This window comes from Phaseolus vulgaris, chromosome 2 (assembly GCF_051622355.1).
Source record: "Phaseolus vulgaris cultivar YP4 chromosome 2, ASM5162235v1, whole genome shotgun sequence".
NCBI lineage: Eukaryota > Viridiplantae > Streptophyta > Magnoliopsida > Fabales > Fabaceae > Phaseolus > Phaseolus vulgaris.
In genome coordinates, this window is record NC_143499.1 from 44212483 (window position 1) to 44228399 (window position 15917).

The 15917-nt window shown below is 37.6% G+C and overlaps 1 protein-coding gene across 2 annotated transcripts in view; it reads right to left on the reverse strand.

The window, feature by feature from the left end:
- Positions 1-565: 565 nt before the first annotated feature.
- Positions 566-15917, reverse strand: part of LOC137812428 (spatacsin carboxy-terminus protein) — a 37186-nt gene continuing 21834 nt past the window's right edge. For both annotated transcript variants that reach the window (XM_068614396.2, XM_068614395.2), the window contains exons 14-26: positions 15474-15674; positions 9331-9879; positions 9199-9258; positions 8765-9093; positions 7741-8173; positions 7084-7554; positions 6111-6227; positions 5888-6009; positions 5068-5803; positions 4722-4976; positions 4247-4429; positions 2176-2517; positions 566-1742 (exon numbers count right to left, since the gene is read on the reverse strand). In XM_068614396.2, coding sequence (XP_068470497.2) covers positions 993-1742; positions 2176-2517; positions 4247-4429; positions 4722-4976; positions 5068-5803; positions 5888-6009; positions 6111-6227; positions 7084-7554; positions 7741-8173; positions 8765-9093; positions 9199-9258; positions 9331-9879; positions 15474-15674 — 4548 coding nt within the window. In that variant the 3' untranslated portion in view covers positions 566-992. The remainder of the gene's footprint in view (positions 1743-2175; positions 2518-4246; positions 4430-4721; positions 4977-5067; positions 5804-5887; positions 6010-6110; positions 6228-7083; positions 7555-7740; positions 8174-8764; positions 9094-9198; positions 9259-9330; positions 9880-15473; positions 15675-15917) is intronic.

The following is a 15917-nucleotide window of genomic DNA, read 5'->3' on the forward strand; positions in this document are numbered from 1 at the left end:
ATATGGTTCTTAAAAATATGTTGACATTAATTTGGTTTGTCAATTATGTAGAGTAGTATTAATTTAATATTTTTATAAATACTTACAAAAAAATATTTCTCGTTAAAAAAATCTAAGAAAAATTGTCAGTTAAACTTAATTGTATATTTTTTCAATAACTATATCTAATTGATAATCACCCTACAATTTAACAACTACAAAAAATGGACAACATAATTTTAATGTGAAATTAAATCGTTAACAATATTCTCATAAGTTGAATGGAAACTATTTCAAAGGAAAGATTAAACTTCATTCACGTAGTTAGAGATGAACATGCGGTTTTATCATAAAAAAATACTGAAATGAGGGAAGAATTGTTGAGTCTGTGATGTCAAACTGTAACGAAATGACATCACTCAGTAACATGTTCTGAATCAAAGCTATTTAGGCAGTCCATAGTTTCTTAATATAGTTCACAATACTTTTATTATTTTCATAATGTATCAACATAATAAAATGTGTAACCAGAAGCACTAGGCGAATCCACCAAGCACAAATATTTTGTTTAAAGAATTGGAGGATGTAAAACATGATAAATGGAATTTTATATTTGATGTACAGGAACTATACATTTTGGAGGCAAAAAAAGAAAGAAATGGAACATTCTATTCTACTAGCCTCAAAAGCGACAAGAAACTACTCTCTCCTCCCTGCAAAAAAAATGGAGAAAACAAAACTAGAATAGTGTTTTACAAGAATGAGCTACAGATACAGTTGGCATAGTATACAAGCATCAAGCATTTAGTCAACCAAAAAATATACATGGCACTTCTATCAACTAACCATCCGATTTCATTTTATCAACACTTCAGGTCTCTCTGCTCCCCATCTTTAATGTTTGCAGCAATAATCCCCAACTGTTTTTGAATCCATCAATGGTTAAAGGTCAAGAACCAACTTGCTATCCATGGTGAACGTCAGATCATTCTGATGATCTGAAGTAGAAAGTTTCACATTAAAGGGAGGTAAGCTCCACCATGACCCTTCCTCAGCACTAGAGGCGCTGCATTGTCAGGGACCTTATCCATTTCTTCTGCGCATGCATCAATGACATCCCCAAATCCAGTTGCCACTGTAGCCAACTGCATCCGCAACTTCAAATCCCTTGTTCGCTTCAATAAGCATCTGAATGATCTTCCTAAATATTTAGCCCATTCTGCAGGCAATCCTCCCCCTGTGAGCCAGACAGAGAAATGGGATTGGTCCCCTCTGGCCGCAACTTCAGCTCTATAGAATCTAGCTAAATCAATCAGCATTGAAGGCTGAAGAAGCAAAACTGCAACAAATTCAGCTACAAACTCCTCCATTACCTCCGGTTTAAGCATCTGGTTCCAGAGTACTAAAGCCCATTCACTTGGCTGGTTCAGGTTATAAGCTTCGGCTACAATCAGGGCTTCTTGAAATCGAGACTGATCAACTAACGCTCGTCTGGCATTGGTTTCTGATCTATAAAGCCATTGGAAATCTGGCATTCGTATTTGAAGGGACAGAAGGGAAGCCTGAGCACAATCTTTACGTGTTTTATTGCCAGCATCGATAGAAGAGTGAACTTGAGCAGCTTCAATGTAGTAGCGCATAGAATCCAGTAAGTCTTCATTTTGGTCCTTGTTGTAGCGGCGGAACCACTGCTCACATGATTGCTCTGCACGTGACTCTAAAAGAGCCGCTGTCTCGTGCTTCATATCAAAATGATTGTAGACCTGTACAGAACACAATTACAATCAATAAATTATCACATTTTAATGTAGTTTCTTTGCTTTAGCTTGAAAGAAATTAAACTTCATTTATTTGGAGAAATGAAAAGAAAAATTTTCTGAGCAGGCAAAATAGAACAATTTGTGCACTTTTAAAGTCGTTGCTTGAAGAAGTTATTAACATATCAGATAATATGTAGTGCCATACTATTGACATAACATATTATGTAGTGGGTGAACAGGACACTATTTCAATAATCCCCGAGTCATTTAAAAATAAAATGTGACTGAATGGGTCAAAATGAAGCATACACTTGGACTAAATTATAATTGAACGGTACTGACTAACTCAATATATTTACATAAATAAATTGTATGTTAGCAGCATACAATCATTAATCTATATATTCATTTATTGCAGTACTAAAAAAACACAAACCATGGCAAATGCATCAAGGTCATTAGGGTTGAAATGCTTCAAGGATGTAAGAACAGCCATTCGAAATCCCCTGACAGCCTCAGCAGTTCCAGTGTTTGTGTCTGCAGCAGCAGAGTACTTCTGAAGAAGAAGATCCAATTGACCGTTTTCTATAAGAATGCCAAGAATGAAATTTAGAGCATGAAAATTTCCAACTCCAGTTATCAGGCGCGCCAAACATGGAAAATCACCCTCCAAGACATAAGCATCAACCCTAGTTGCAGCAAGGGCCACAAGAACATCAACTCCATCAAGGCAAGAAGATGATTTGTAGAAGTGGTGAGATAAAATGAGAAGCTCAACCTGAAAATGCCAAATTTACAGGAAAGAATAGTGTCAGCTTCAGGAAAAGTAAAGACTCAGCCAGAGTCATTTAGATACTTTATTATCCAGATTACTACAGCTTTCAATAATACAAAGGAAGAGGGATATTGTAAACAATACCATCAGCTGTCAAGTTGTCATTGGATAAAGAGAAATGTTTAGGGCCCTAAAAGTGTGTAAGTGGTCATTTAATCCTTACAATTCCGATTCACTTATCTCACTCTTGTAGTAAACTAGTTCCATAACTTGTTATGCCTTGTCTGTTTCTTTCTCTACACAAATACAAGTTTATTATTTCTACAGCTAAAATTCTGCCACATGATGATTCAATTATTGGCTATTGTATGACTTGGTTAATGGAATGACAACCGTTTTTGGTTAGAAAATGTGTGAATATTGTACCGAGATAGTTTTCAGTTAGTTCGCCCAGCTAGCTGTAGCTGGCATGTGACAGCTTACTGTAACTGTAATTGCTTGTACTGTTTTTGTTCCTTGCAGGGAAGCAACTTATACCTAAAAACTTTGTTGTAATAGAAAATGTGATGAGAAATAAAATTTTCTTGCTTCAATTATCTTCCTCTAAATTGGAGGTTCTTTTAAGTCAACTCGTTTCTGTTTCTTCACCAGTACTAGTAAATGAATAGAGAAACATTCCACCAAAATAGACCCCTTAAGTCAAAAGCTCTCTCAAAGACTATTATTTGAACAACTGTGGTTGATAGAATTAATGCCAATGACATGTTTCAACTTTCAAGTGTGTAGACACAAGGTAATATATCTTAAAGTATTATAATCTGAGACTCGCCTGCTCTTATATTGTTCTGTTCTGCTACCACTGTTATATGGATTTCTTTGTTTGTTTGGGTTTTTTACATTTTTTGCAGCAGAGAAAAAAAAAGTTTGGTAAATTGCAATGTTTGCTACATTTTGTCACGAGGGTGGTTTTGGTAAAGTTCTCAAGCACATAGGGAATCCACCCTCAAAAGCTAGCTATTCAGGGAGGAGACTTAGACACTTAAATGAGTATCCCGCTCTACTTGATGAGGGACATACACAACCCATAAATAAACCCAAGTCCCTATCACAGCACCAACCCTAAGAGCCAACACCAGTGACACTTCACTCAACTACCTTGTTGGCCAAAACCTTCCACCAATCAAAACCCTCCATAGGTAGGCCTTTCTGAGACATCAACAGCCAACTTTGATTCAATTGATAAGTACCCAAGCACTTAAGGAACCTAACCTTAAGTTATTAAATGGGGAGAACTAAACACTTAAATATTCCACTGAGTATCCAATACTACTTAATTGGGACTTAGGCACCCCATGATACCCAGGTCCCTATCAAGTTTTAAGGATATCCGTTTACAAGAGCAACGTCTTTGGGATAAGATTAGGAGCTTGGCTTCCACATGGGTAAAGTACATGGTCTTTTAAAAGGGTGTCCCTCACAGACATGTTGAGGGATTAATTAGCTTTTTTACATTCATGACATTCTTTTCTTAATCTTAATGAATTTCCTCCATAATCAAACAAAACAAAGAATAAGGGGTGTCACATCACAAAGGACTCCATCTATCATCCAGAAATCAATATGAATTAGAATTTTCCCACCAGCAACCTAATCTTAATTCACCATTTACTCATTTTCTGAACATAGTAGTGAAAGAAATTGATAGACTGACTGACAACTATCAGCACGGTACCTCACAAGCATGTGGTATTTCTTGCCCAGTAATCACCAAACGCATTAAAGAATGGCCAATTTCTGGTTCAGAGGGACAAAGCTCTGCCCACTTCAAGAAGTCTGAAAATCTCCACAGCAAAGGAGCAGGCCCTTCCTCCTTTTGTGAATCCATATATCCTCCACGATGTGCAGCCAACACACCCTGGCAAAACATAGAAATATAGTTATATGGACCTAATTAATGTCGCAAAAATTGTATCTAACTAGTGGTTTAACAGACACCTTCTTAACTACATGTTAAATAAAAAAATGAGTCAAAATGACACCAGTTCACATATCCTGGTTAGTATGGGACTATATTCAAATATATGCAACATGCCCACAAAAAAATTATGTATGACCAGGAGTGTTGTCTAACACATTTACCAATTACAACACACCATGCCATGCAAAATCATCATGAAATAGAAATTGAAACAAAATGATGAACTAACCTTTAGAAAAGATTCTGCGAGTATTTGAGCAATACTTGCTGCTGGCATTGGATGAGTCTGCACCAGAAAGTTGGCCTCCTCGAAGGAATCCTGTGCTTTAAGAGAAAGGAGATGTAGCAGTTCAATTGGTTGTTTGTTGAATGCCTCAGAAAATGAGAGGCCCAAGGTGTTTGCAGCTTTTATAACTGCTATTATTCTCTTACATAGCCCACGCCCACTGCCATCAGTAAAAATTGTCACCAAACTCTCCAAAACCTAGCATTGCATGACCACAATATTATATTTATACACATCTTATTGTCAGTAGAGAAAAAAAAACAGCATGAAGTAGGGTTTGGTTGGACACCTGCAGTGGGTCAACATGGTGCTTTTTATTCAGTATACCGTATGACTGCATAACTGAACGCACTTCCTCATCAAGGATTGACACTGATACATTGCTAGGAGGAGTTGAATTACCAGCAAGCTTCAAGGCTGCATCAACAAGTCTAAACTCAGATGGTATTTGTCCAGGATAGAATTTGTATTGCAGTTGCTTGGCGGCAGCAATTTGCCCAAATTCTAATAAAGAAAGTACAGCCCTTTCCAGCTCTGCTGTTCCAACCCTTTCCTCCCATCTAGAAAAGGACATTTCAACTTTAATGTTTTCATCTTGCAACTGCAGCTCATTTTTTAAATTAATAGTACTAGAGACATCATCAGTATCAGCACTTTTATCTGCTGATTCAAGAGGTGGGCGCCTTGATGCCATGTATCCTTTGCTCCTTCTTTTAATCTTTGAATTCCCACCAACAGTAGTTGAAAGACCAGCATCTATCACAAAATTCTTGTGAGGGATTTGGTTATTTTCCCTGGACTCATATTTTTCTACAGTTCTACTCTTAAATGTATTTATATGGTTGTCCATCTTTGATATTATGCTTGCAGTTCGGTCAATAATACTGGAGTCGTTCTTGATACCACTCTCCCTCGTAGAAAAGGTAAAATTGAAATCACCTTCACTCTTCACCTGAGTCTCAGACTCAACGGCTAAGAGCCATACTTTGGTTTCAATTTCACGCAGAAGTTGCAATGGACAGACACTGAAAAATTCAATAATATTATAAGTAATGACAACTAAAATTGAAACAGAAAGTAGTTCACTAATTCTTGAATATGTTACATACGGGTTGGAAAGACTTATCATCCCACTCAGCCATTGCAGAGAAAGTAACAAAAGTTCATGAAGCTCCTTTGCAGGAAGATCCTTCTCAACAGCTTCAGCATGTTTAAGAAAAAATAAACCAGCCTGAAATAATTACAACAGAGATAAAATTTCCGCATAAAGCAATATAGAAAATATTTTTAGCTGAACATTGACTGTAGCATTGTACTAGAAACCAAACACACTTGTCGAGAAGGGAAGGAATATCTGATGAAGAGTGTATGGCAGTGGTTCCATAATGCAACCCTCTCTTCTGGCACATCCCAAAGAAACTCCTTCCATTCAGCTACCATAGATTCAGCCTACAATTTATAAAAGGGGCAGAAAAATACGAGGGAAAAGTCTTATGAGAAATCTATCAACTAAAGTTGATAAAAGGCATCAAAGAAAATTCTCAGAAAAATGGCAACTAAATTGGAAGTTATACCAGAACTCAGATTTTCTAAAAATTTGAGATAATTCAGTAGTCAAGTGATTTTATAATTTCAGTAATGTCCAATGTTTAAAATATAAAATTTGTCCATAAAAACTCATTTTCAACACAATATTTTGCTAAAGTTCTTCTATAATATTTTCTGTAAGTTGATTGGCTAATTGTCACATCAACATAGTTTTTTAGAATCCTTGTAAGCTGATAGGCTTGCTGGAAAATCAACATAATCAGTAGGATCCTAACAAACTATGCTGATGTGACATTCATCCAATCAGCTTACAGAAAACATTAGAGAAGAACTCTATTACTCTAATAGCCATCCATATGATCATCTAAAGCAGAATTTTTAAAAACAGATAATTAGAGTATGAGTCAAACCAACATGATAAATCAATTGCACAAGTAACAGAACATAATTGCGTATAAAAGATGTACTGATTTAAACAAAAAGATGTTTTATATGACAAAACATTACCCATGTTCAAAATACAAAATTTACAATTGCCAACATAGTGCCTATATTAAAAGAAGTTTATAATGCCAATATAATTACAAAGAGCAGTCACTTAAAAAATGTGTAATAATATCAATATGAGGGAACCTTGAATTAGCCTTAATGGGCTTCCTCATAAACCATTCAATTGATTAAGGTTCTAATATAGGCTCAAGAATTCCCCTCAATTGAGACTAAGGTCACAAACAGGTTGGCAACCAATAAGTATTACCTGAGATTCAGTAACATGATGCGTAGCAGTTTTCCAGGGTGCACCAATGGCCTCCAACTGCTTGGCCCAGTTCCTTGCCTGCTCCCAGTGCCTATTGTTCTCTAGTGCAGATAAAAGTGAAGCATCATCTAAAATTTCATCATCACCCAAATGCAACTCATTATCTTTACGAAGTAAAGGCTCGGCTAAATTAATTTTCCAATAAACCCTTCGATAGTAAGCCGCAGTATATCCACCATCACCAAAGTCAGTAGCAGCAAGAAGTTGCAGTAGGCATCTTTTTTCATAAGGAGATGGGCAGGTTGAAAGCACAGCATCAGCAGCTGTTGAAGCAGTAGAACTAATCCACGATGCCCCAATCTGTGTCTCTCTTCCTACATTTGGCTGTAAGTACATTGGTTCCTCCTTAATTCGTGCAGAAAAAGAACCCAAATGGGCAGAAGCTTCTGAAAGGCGCATTTGTGAAAATGCCTGAAGAAACAAAAAAAATCTACATTAACAGACTACAAGGGGATAAAGTGCAATTTAACTTAAAAAAATACCCAGTGAAAGAAAGTCAAGAAACATATGTAAGAAATAACCAACAGAGACTTGAACATAGTATCCACTTTTCAGAAGTCTACACTACATGAACAAATTTTGAATGAGTTGGCTTACTTGAAGAGCACGGATGAATGGGAGCAAGGGGCACGATGGAAGGAACATCTCAAATGCCCTGAGCAGAGGCAAAAACAATTGTTGTTCACAAAGCACTGCAACCATCTTTGAAAGGGAAGCAGGTCCTTCATCGGAATCACTTGGAACATTAATGCATCCAATATTTTCTACTTTTCTATCATTCTCCACAGCTTTACCAAGGGAATCAAATATTTTTCCACTTGTAGAAGTGCGAGAGATATCAGATATTGCAGAAGCAGAGGATTCAAGCGAAACAGGAGTTATCAACCGTCGTCGTTTCGGACTCTGCCTGTTGTAATGAAATGTAAGTACTCTGTCACCTACAGGCAGGGCATTAGTAGCATTTACAGCAGCTCCAACATTATCTGCGATCTGGGAAGCAATATCATTCACCTTAATGGATGAAGTTTCTCTGTCCAGAAAAAAAGTACCAAGTTTCAATCACTGAAGTGTATGTACATGTTTGGATCCGTGTCTCAATGCTTAGAGCTTTAAAAATTCATCATGTAATCTGAATTTTCAGCCCAATTGTTGAATTAAAAACAAGCCTTATTCTACTAGTGGAGTTGGATAGAATATGTTGCTCGTCTTACAAATTCTCTTAAAAAATATTCGACACCAATAAACATGGAACTAGATATATTGAATTTGAATGATAGTTTAACATGTGATGATGAAATGTAAAAGATTTTTTATGAATGTAATATTTATGATGGAAATTTGAATTCAGTAGTGTATTTTGCAGTAAACCAGTCCCAAAAAGATTAATGCCTTCTGTGTGTAAGATTTTCAATATCATTTAAGCAGTTACTTTATCCTAAAATATAGATAGAAAGACAGACAGATTTCTGCCTACTGTAACAGACTACTTATACACTCGAGCTCAATACAAATTAAATCACACAAAAACTGCAAGCTCTTCACATTAGAAATGGATAAATCTATTTAAAAAACAGAACATAATTATGAAATTATCCTTTTACTTATAAACAGTCCCAGTCACCTTGCTGCAGTAATTTCCAACCAAACTGTGAGGCATGACAATGGAGAGACATCAAGGAAACATGAAGCGACCATAGCCAATATCGACCAGGACAACTCTTTTGCTTTCCTCAAGAGAGCCTCTCCAGGAGATTTTTGCTTTTCACATTCTGCTAATATTTGGAAGAGTTCAACTGGAACACACATGTTTTCATCAGGAAAGGTTGTTTCACTGTCTTTCTCTAGAGTATCCAAGAACAATGCAGAGCTTGCCTTTTTCTTTGACTGCATTCCCCTCAAAACTGTTAACATATGAAGTCGGAGACGTGGATCACTAAACTCCTTTGATGCCTACCATTCACAATCACAGATAGATTCAAATTGGAACAATATGACTTTAACATCGTATACATGGTTTAAACATGATGTTGAGTAAAGGTAGGGAACAAGACTCACCACTTGGACTACTGTATCAAATGAATATCCTCCAATCTGGGCTTCAGACAAAAATTCAATCTGACAGGAACCAAAAAAACATAAGATCATAGTTTGAGTAGTCAATAAAAGAAACAAAATGTAGAAACATACCCAATCATTGTCTCTGGCTAATACAGCAAGGTATTTGGTACTTAATGGAAGCCCGTGAAATCTACAAAAATTTGTTACCAAAGTCCAGTGCTGACTAGCAATCTTTTGCTGAGATCTTAATTCACTTCCATCACCGTTTCCACTTAATAGCCATGACCCATAACTTTTTCCATCAACCAAACGTGGAAGGCTAGCCTTTTCCAGATGGTGCAAGACAAGAATAAGTGCTCGTGAAGGTTGTTTACCTACAGCTCTTGTCTCAGTAGCAGTTACAGGAGAATCCTTTTGCAAATATTCCTCAGCTAAAGCTCTAGCAAGAGATTCTGTTAAATCACCTTCATGGGATATTGCATGAAACACAGAACCCTTAGGGGATAACTGCCTGAGATTTTCATTATTTTCAATTGATTTGTAAAATGAAGATATCCGTTTTAGCACAGCAATATCAACGTGCATTTTGTTGGCAGATAGACCACATAACTCCAAAAGAAAAGCACATGAAGCAACAAGCATGGAATCCTCAAAATGCATAATAGCAGTTGGCAAAACCTGAAAATTTAGGAACAGTTTTCAATATACCTTTCAAAATTTCAATGAGATCCATATTTTTTTTGTATTTTTCATGAATGTAAAATTACAAAATTAGGAAAGAATATGGGAGAATGTCCAGCATCAAAATCAAAAGGAATCTTAAGATGTATCTATAGGAAATCCAGCTACATCTAAAGATATAACCAAATTAAAGTATATAAGTAGGGAGCAACTCTCACTTACAAATTGGTTTTATAATGTTGAGTTATACCTAAACCATAAATTCTAAGATGGTATCAAAATCTAGCATAACAAATATTGTTGGGCCTATTAAAACACCCTTTGTTGAGTCATCTTTGAATCACCCATAGATGTTATTCTTACAAACTTCATGCTTCAGGATGTCTAATCCTCAATGTGAGGGTGTCTAAGAGATCTCACATCAACTGGAGATATAATCAAATTAAATTATACGAGTATGAGTAACCCCTATTTATAAGAAAGTTTTATAGAATTGATTTAGGTTCAGTATTAGGTATAACAGTAGTAACTGTTATTAGGTATAACAGTATCAACTGTATATAACAGTCTTAACTGTTTACATTTACTTTGTATTACTACTGCACTGGGTACTATTAATACCCAACCTTCCCTGTACATCATGCACTGAATCGTATAATAAAGATTACTCATTCTCTATCTTTCTTCTCTCAATCTCTCCTTCTCTCTATACTCTTATATGGTATCCAAAGCCAAAAATGGCCTCATCATCTACCACTGAACCCAATTCTGAAAATTTTTCCTCCAAGCCCGAGGTTCTTCTCCCTCATATCTTTCATACCCCAATCCCTCTGAAACTGGATCCAGACAATTTCCTTGTCTGGCGGCAGCAGGTTAATGCTACCCTTCGCAGCCTTGACCTTCTTTATTTTCTGGATGGTTCTTGCACTCCTCCGCGCTTCATCTCTGCCGAAGAAGACTCTTCCCCAATTGTTAATACAAAATACATCCAGTATGATCGTCAAGATCAGGCAATCTTGGCCTGGTTATTGGCATCCATGACTGCAGGTATCCTAACTCAGATGGTTGGACTGGAAACTTCAAACCAAGTCTGGGAAAAACTCCAGACCCATTATGCATCTCAAACTCGTGCTCAAATAAAGAAGCACAAACAGCAACTGCGTACACCCAAGAAGGATCGCTCCATCTCTGCCTACCTTCTTGATATCAAGAAAACCGTGGACCAATTGGCTGTTGTGGGTTGTCCAATTTCTCCAGAAGATAACATTGAAGCTGTTCTTGATGGGCTATCTGACGAATATGACCCTTTTATCACCTCTGTCACATCTCGCCTTGACCCATACACAGTAACAGACATTGAAGCGCTGCTTCTTGCCCAAGAAAATCGTATTGAAAGGAATAAACAATCGGTTGATCACATTTTGCAGGCCAATATTGGTTCTGTCCCACATTCTTTCTCTCATTACAACTCCAGTTCTACAAATTATCCCTCCTCCTTCCGCCCCACTGCTCCTGCTAAACAACGGTTTTATTCAAAACCTCGTTTTACACCATCCAAGAACTTCCCCAAAACACCATCTAATTCTTCTTCAACCCGGGTGCAATGCCAAATTTGTGGAAAATATGGCCACACTGCTCTTCACTGCTGGCATAGATTTGATTCTTCTACCCAATCTCAAGTTACTGCTAATACTGCCCATTTTTCTAGATCTCTTGGTGATGATGAACCTTCGATACTCGGAACTCCCAATACTCTCCATGACCCGCTTTGGTATCCTGATAGTGGTGCCTCCCACCATCTCACTGCCAACAGCAACAATCTCTCCACAACCACTCCTTACACAGGTTCGGAAAAGGTGGTTGTAGGTAATGGTTTCCAGCTTCCTATTACTTCTATTGGATCTGCCAGTTTTACAGATCTTAATACCCATAATACCTTCTCCTTACAACATCTTCTGCATGTGCCTACTATTTCTAAAAATTTGTTAAGTGTTTCTAGGTTTGCAAGTGATAATCACGTTTACTTTGAGTTTCATGCTGATGTTTGCCTTGTTAAACGTCAGGGAACCAACGAAATCCTGCTCCAAGGCAAGCTTAAAGATGGTCTTTATATGTTTCCAAACCTTGTTCAAACTGCACTCTATTCTGCTCACAATACTGCTATTACTACTGGCTCTTCTGCTTATCATTTGTGACACTTCCGGTTTGGTCATGCCCAACCAAGAGTGATTCACCAAATTATGAAGATTTGTAATATACCTTTTACTGCTAAACGTGCATTCTGTGAATCCTGTGTTGTTGGCAAGTCCCATCAGCTTCCTTTTAATGCTTCTCAAACTATATACTCTAAACCTTTACAGCTTGTTTTCATTGACATTTGGGGGCCGTCTGCTACCCCTGCAACTAATGGTGCTACTTACTACATCTCTTTTGTGGATGCCTATACTAGATATGTTTGGTTCTACTTAATTCATGCTAAATCTCAAGCCCTTACTGTTTTCAAATCTTTCAAATTATATGTTGAAAAACAAACTGGTTTTCCTCTATTAAGCATTCAAATTGACAATGCAAAAGAATTTCTCTGTTTTAAATCTTTCTTGTTATCTAATGGCATATCTCATCGTCTAACCTGCCCTCACACTCATGAACAAAATGGTTCTGTTGAACGTAAGCATAGGCATATTGTTGATATAGGATTGACTTTACTTGCTTGTTCAAAATTACCCATGCATTTTTGGGGCTATGCTTTCACTACTGCTGTTTCCGTTATTAATGTTTTACCCACATCTGTTTTAAACAATCAAAGTCCATATTATCTGTTGTTTAACTCACACCCTGATTATTCTTTTTACAAAACCTTTGGATGTGCGTGTTATCCTCTTCTTCGCCCATATAATAAACATAAAATGAGTTTTCGTTCATCTTTGTGTGTGTTTCTTGGCTATGCCTCCAATCACAAAGGTTACATGTGCCTCTCTCCAACTGGGCGTATGTATATTACTCGTCATGTTACTTTTAATGAATCTGTTTTTCCCTATGCTGTTTCATCTAACCCTTTCTCTTCTGTTTCTTCACCCACTAATAGCCCCCACTCCGATTCTTCCCCCTCTTTAACTGTTTTTCAGCAACCGCCTGTTTCTGTATCTCAACCAGCACCTCCTGACTCACAACCAACCACCTCAGATTCTTCCCATGAACATCTAGATCCCACTGCTTCTATGTCATCTCACTCTGACTTGTCTTCCACTACTTTCACTCCCCTCAATCCTGCTCCTCAAAACACTCACCCCATGCTTACACGCGCGAAAACTGCTCTACTTGGTCCAAGTGCTTTTACTGCTGCACCTGTTTTGCCTCTTCCCAAATCCACCAAAGAAGCCTTACATCTTCCCCAATGGCTTTCTGCCATGCAGGAAGAGCTTGCTGCTCTAACCACGAACAACACCTGGATTCTCACCACTCTTCCTCCTGGGGTTCAACCCATTGGTTGCAAATGGATTTTCAAAATAAAATACAATGCTGATGGCTCTTTTCAGCGAAATAAAGCTCGCCTCGTCGCCAAAGGTTTTCATCAGCAACAAGGTTTTGACTATTTTGAAACATTCAGTCCTGTGATAAAACCTGTCACCATACGTATTATCCTTACTCCAGCTCTTCAATTAAACTGGTCTGTCAATCAAATTGATATTAATAACGCCTTTTTGTATGGTGATCTTGAGGAATCTGTATACATGGTTCAACCTCCTGGCTTTGAAACTGGTGACTCCAACACTGTTTGCAAACTTAACAAAGCTCTCTATGGGTTGAAACAAGCACCTAGATCCTGGTTTCACAAGCTAAGTACCACTTTAATCTCTCTTGGTTTTCATCCCACTAAAAGTGACACCTCCCTCTTTCTTCACTTCCACAATAACGTTACTCTTTTTGTCCTAATTTATGTTGATGATATTCTAATTACAGGGAATTCTAACACTGCCATTCAGCGTCTGATTTACTCCCTCAGTCAACATTTTGCTCTAAAAGATCTTGGCACTCTCCACTATTTTCTCGGTGTTGAAGCCACTTGGACATTGGATGGAGGCTTACATCTCTCTCAAACCAAATATATTCAAGATCTCCTCCATAAAACCAACATGCTTTCCTCCAAGCCTCAACCAACACCCATGCTCTCCACAACTCGTCTCACAAAAGACGCTACCACTGCTGTAGACGATCCTTCCCTCTATCGCTCAGTGGTAGGCTCGCTTCAATATATACTCATCACTCGTCCAGAACTCGCCTATAGCGTCAACAGAGCGTGTCAGTTCATGAACAACCCTCAACATCACCACTGGAATGCTGTTAAACGTATTCTCCGCTACCTTGCTGGCAGTACCACTCATGGGCTTCATCTTCGGCGCCCATCCCAACTCACACTAAATGCCTTTGCTGATGCTGATTGGGGTTCTGACCCTGATGACAGGAAATCCACCTCAGGCCTTGTTGTTTATCTTGGATCGAATCCTGTTGCTTGGCTTTCAAAGAAACAAAAGGTTGTTTCTCGCAGCTCCACTGAAGCTGAATATCGCAGCATTGCTGCCACGCTTGCTGAACTCAAGTGGATACAAAATCTGCTCACTGAACTTCGTCTTCCTCCTACTCTTCCCACCATTCGATCTGATAATCTGGGCGCTGTTCTCCTTGCATCCAATCCCATTATGCACTCCAAGACCAAGCACTTTGAACTTGACCTTCATTTTGTTCGTGATGCTATCCAACAAAAGCAGTTACAACTTCTACATGTCCCTGCTACACTACAGATCGCTGATGTCTTTACGAAACCTTTAAGTGTTGGCCCGTTTTCAGCCTTCTCGCATAAATTAATGGTGTATCCTAAACCATCAATTTAAGGGGGGGATATTAGGTATAACAGTAGTAACTGTTATTAGGTATAACAGTATCAACTGTATATAACAGTCTTAACTGTTTACATTTACTTTGTATTACTACTGCACTGGGTACTATTAATACCCAGCCTTCCCTGTACATCATGCACTGAATCGTATAATAAAGATTACTCATTCTCTATCTTTCTTCTCTCAATCTCTCCTTCTCTCTATACTCTTATATTCAGATCCAAATTCCGAGAGTAACATAAAACTGATAGAATACCAAATGAAGGGTTAAATAAAGCATCATTCATTAATGCCCTTAACCAAACAGCTTAAACATTTAGGTTCATCGGTTCTTCATGAGGTCCCAAAGCCCCATGACCAAATGTGAAAAGCCAATTCTTGCCACCCATTTTTCTCATAATTACATTAAGCCATAGCATAAAATAAAATAGGCTAGGGTCTTTTTCATGCTTAAAGCTCAAAATAATCATATAAGGCATGTCAGAGACATAACCATTTTTAAATTTTTAGGTTGAAATTATTCTTGACAAACAGATTCCATGTCATTGCCAATTGTGAAATTTATCATCAGCGCAAAGCATTTTATCTAGTGAAAAGGCACATTTTTTAGCATTGCAGAATGCATCAATTTGTTTTAACTATAACTCTCATCTCATGTCCATAATCAGAAAATCTAATAAAAAATAAATAACTCACACATGAGAGTAGAGTCTCTTCACTTTGTCCTAGTGGAGAAAGAAGTGAATGAACATCTGATTGAATGTTCGTTTGTCCATGAGCTGAAGTACTAGATTCCTCTTCTGACTTCAAATTTTGAACTCTGTGGCCAAGAATTTGGTTAAAAGCTGCCAGTGCTCGTCCACGATGCAAAAGATGCTCAACCCCAAATCCATTTTCCTGAAAATTCAATTCAAATTACCAATATACAATATCAAAATATAATTGGAATGGGACACAACAAATTGCATACTTGCACTTGGAACAACAGAAGAACAATACCATATGTCAAGCTTCAAAAATGGAAAAAAAAAATAGAAAGCCAGAATATTATGTTGGAACAGAACAGTTATTGAATTTTGGATAGATGGGTGGTCCCTGACACTTTTGACTTATCCAACAACTACAGAAATATGAGAAATT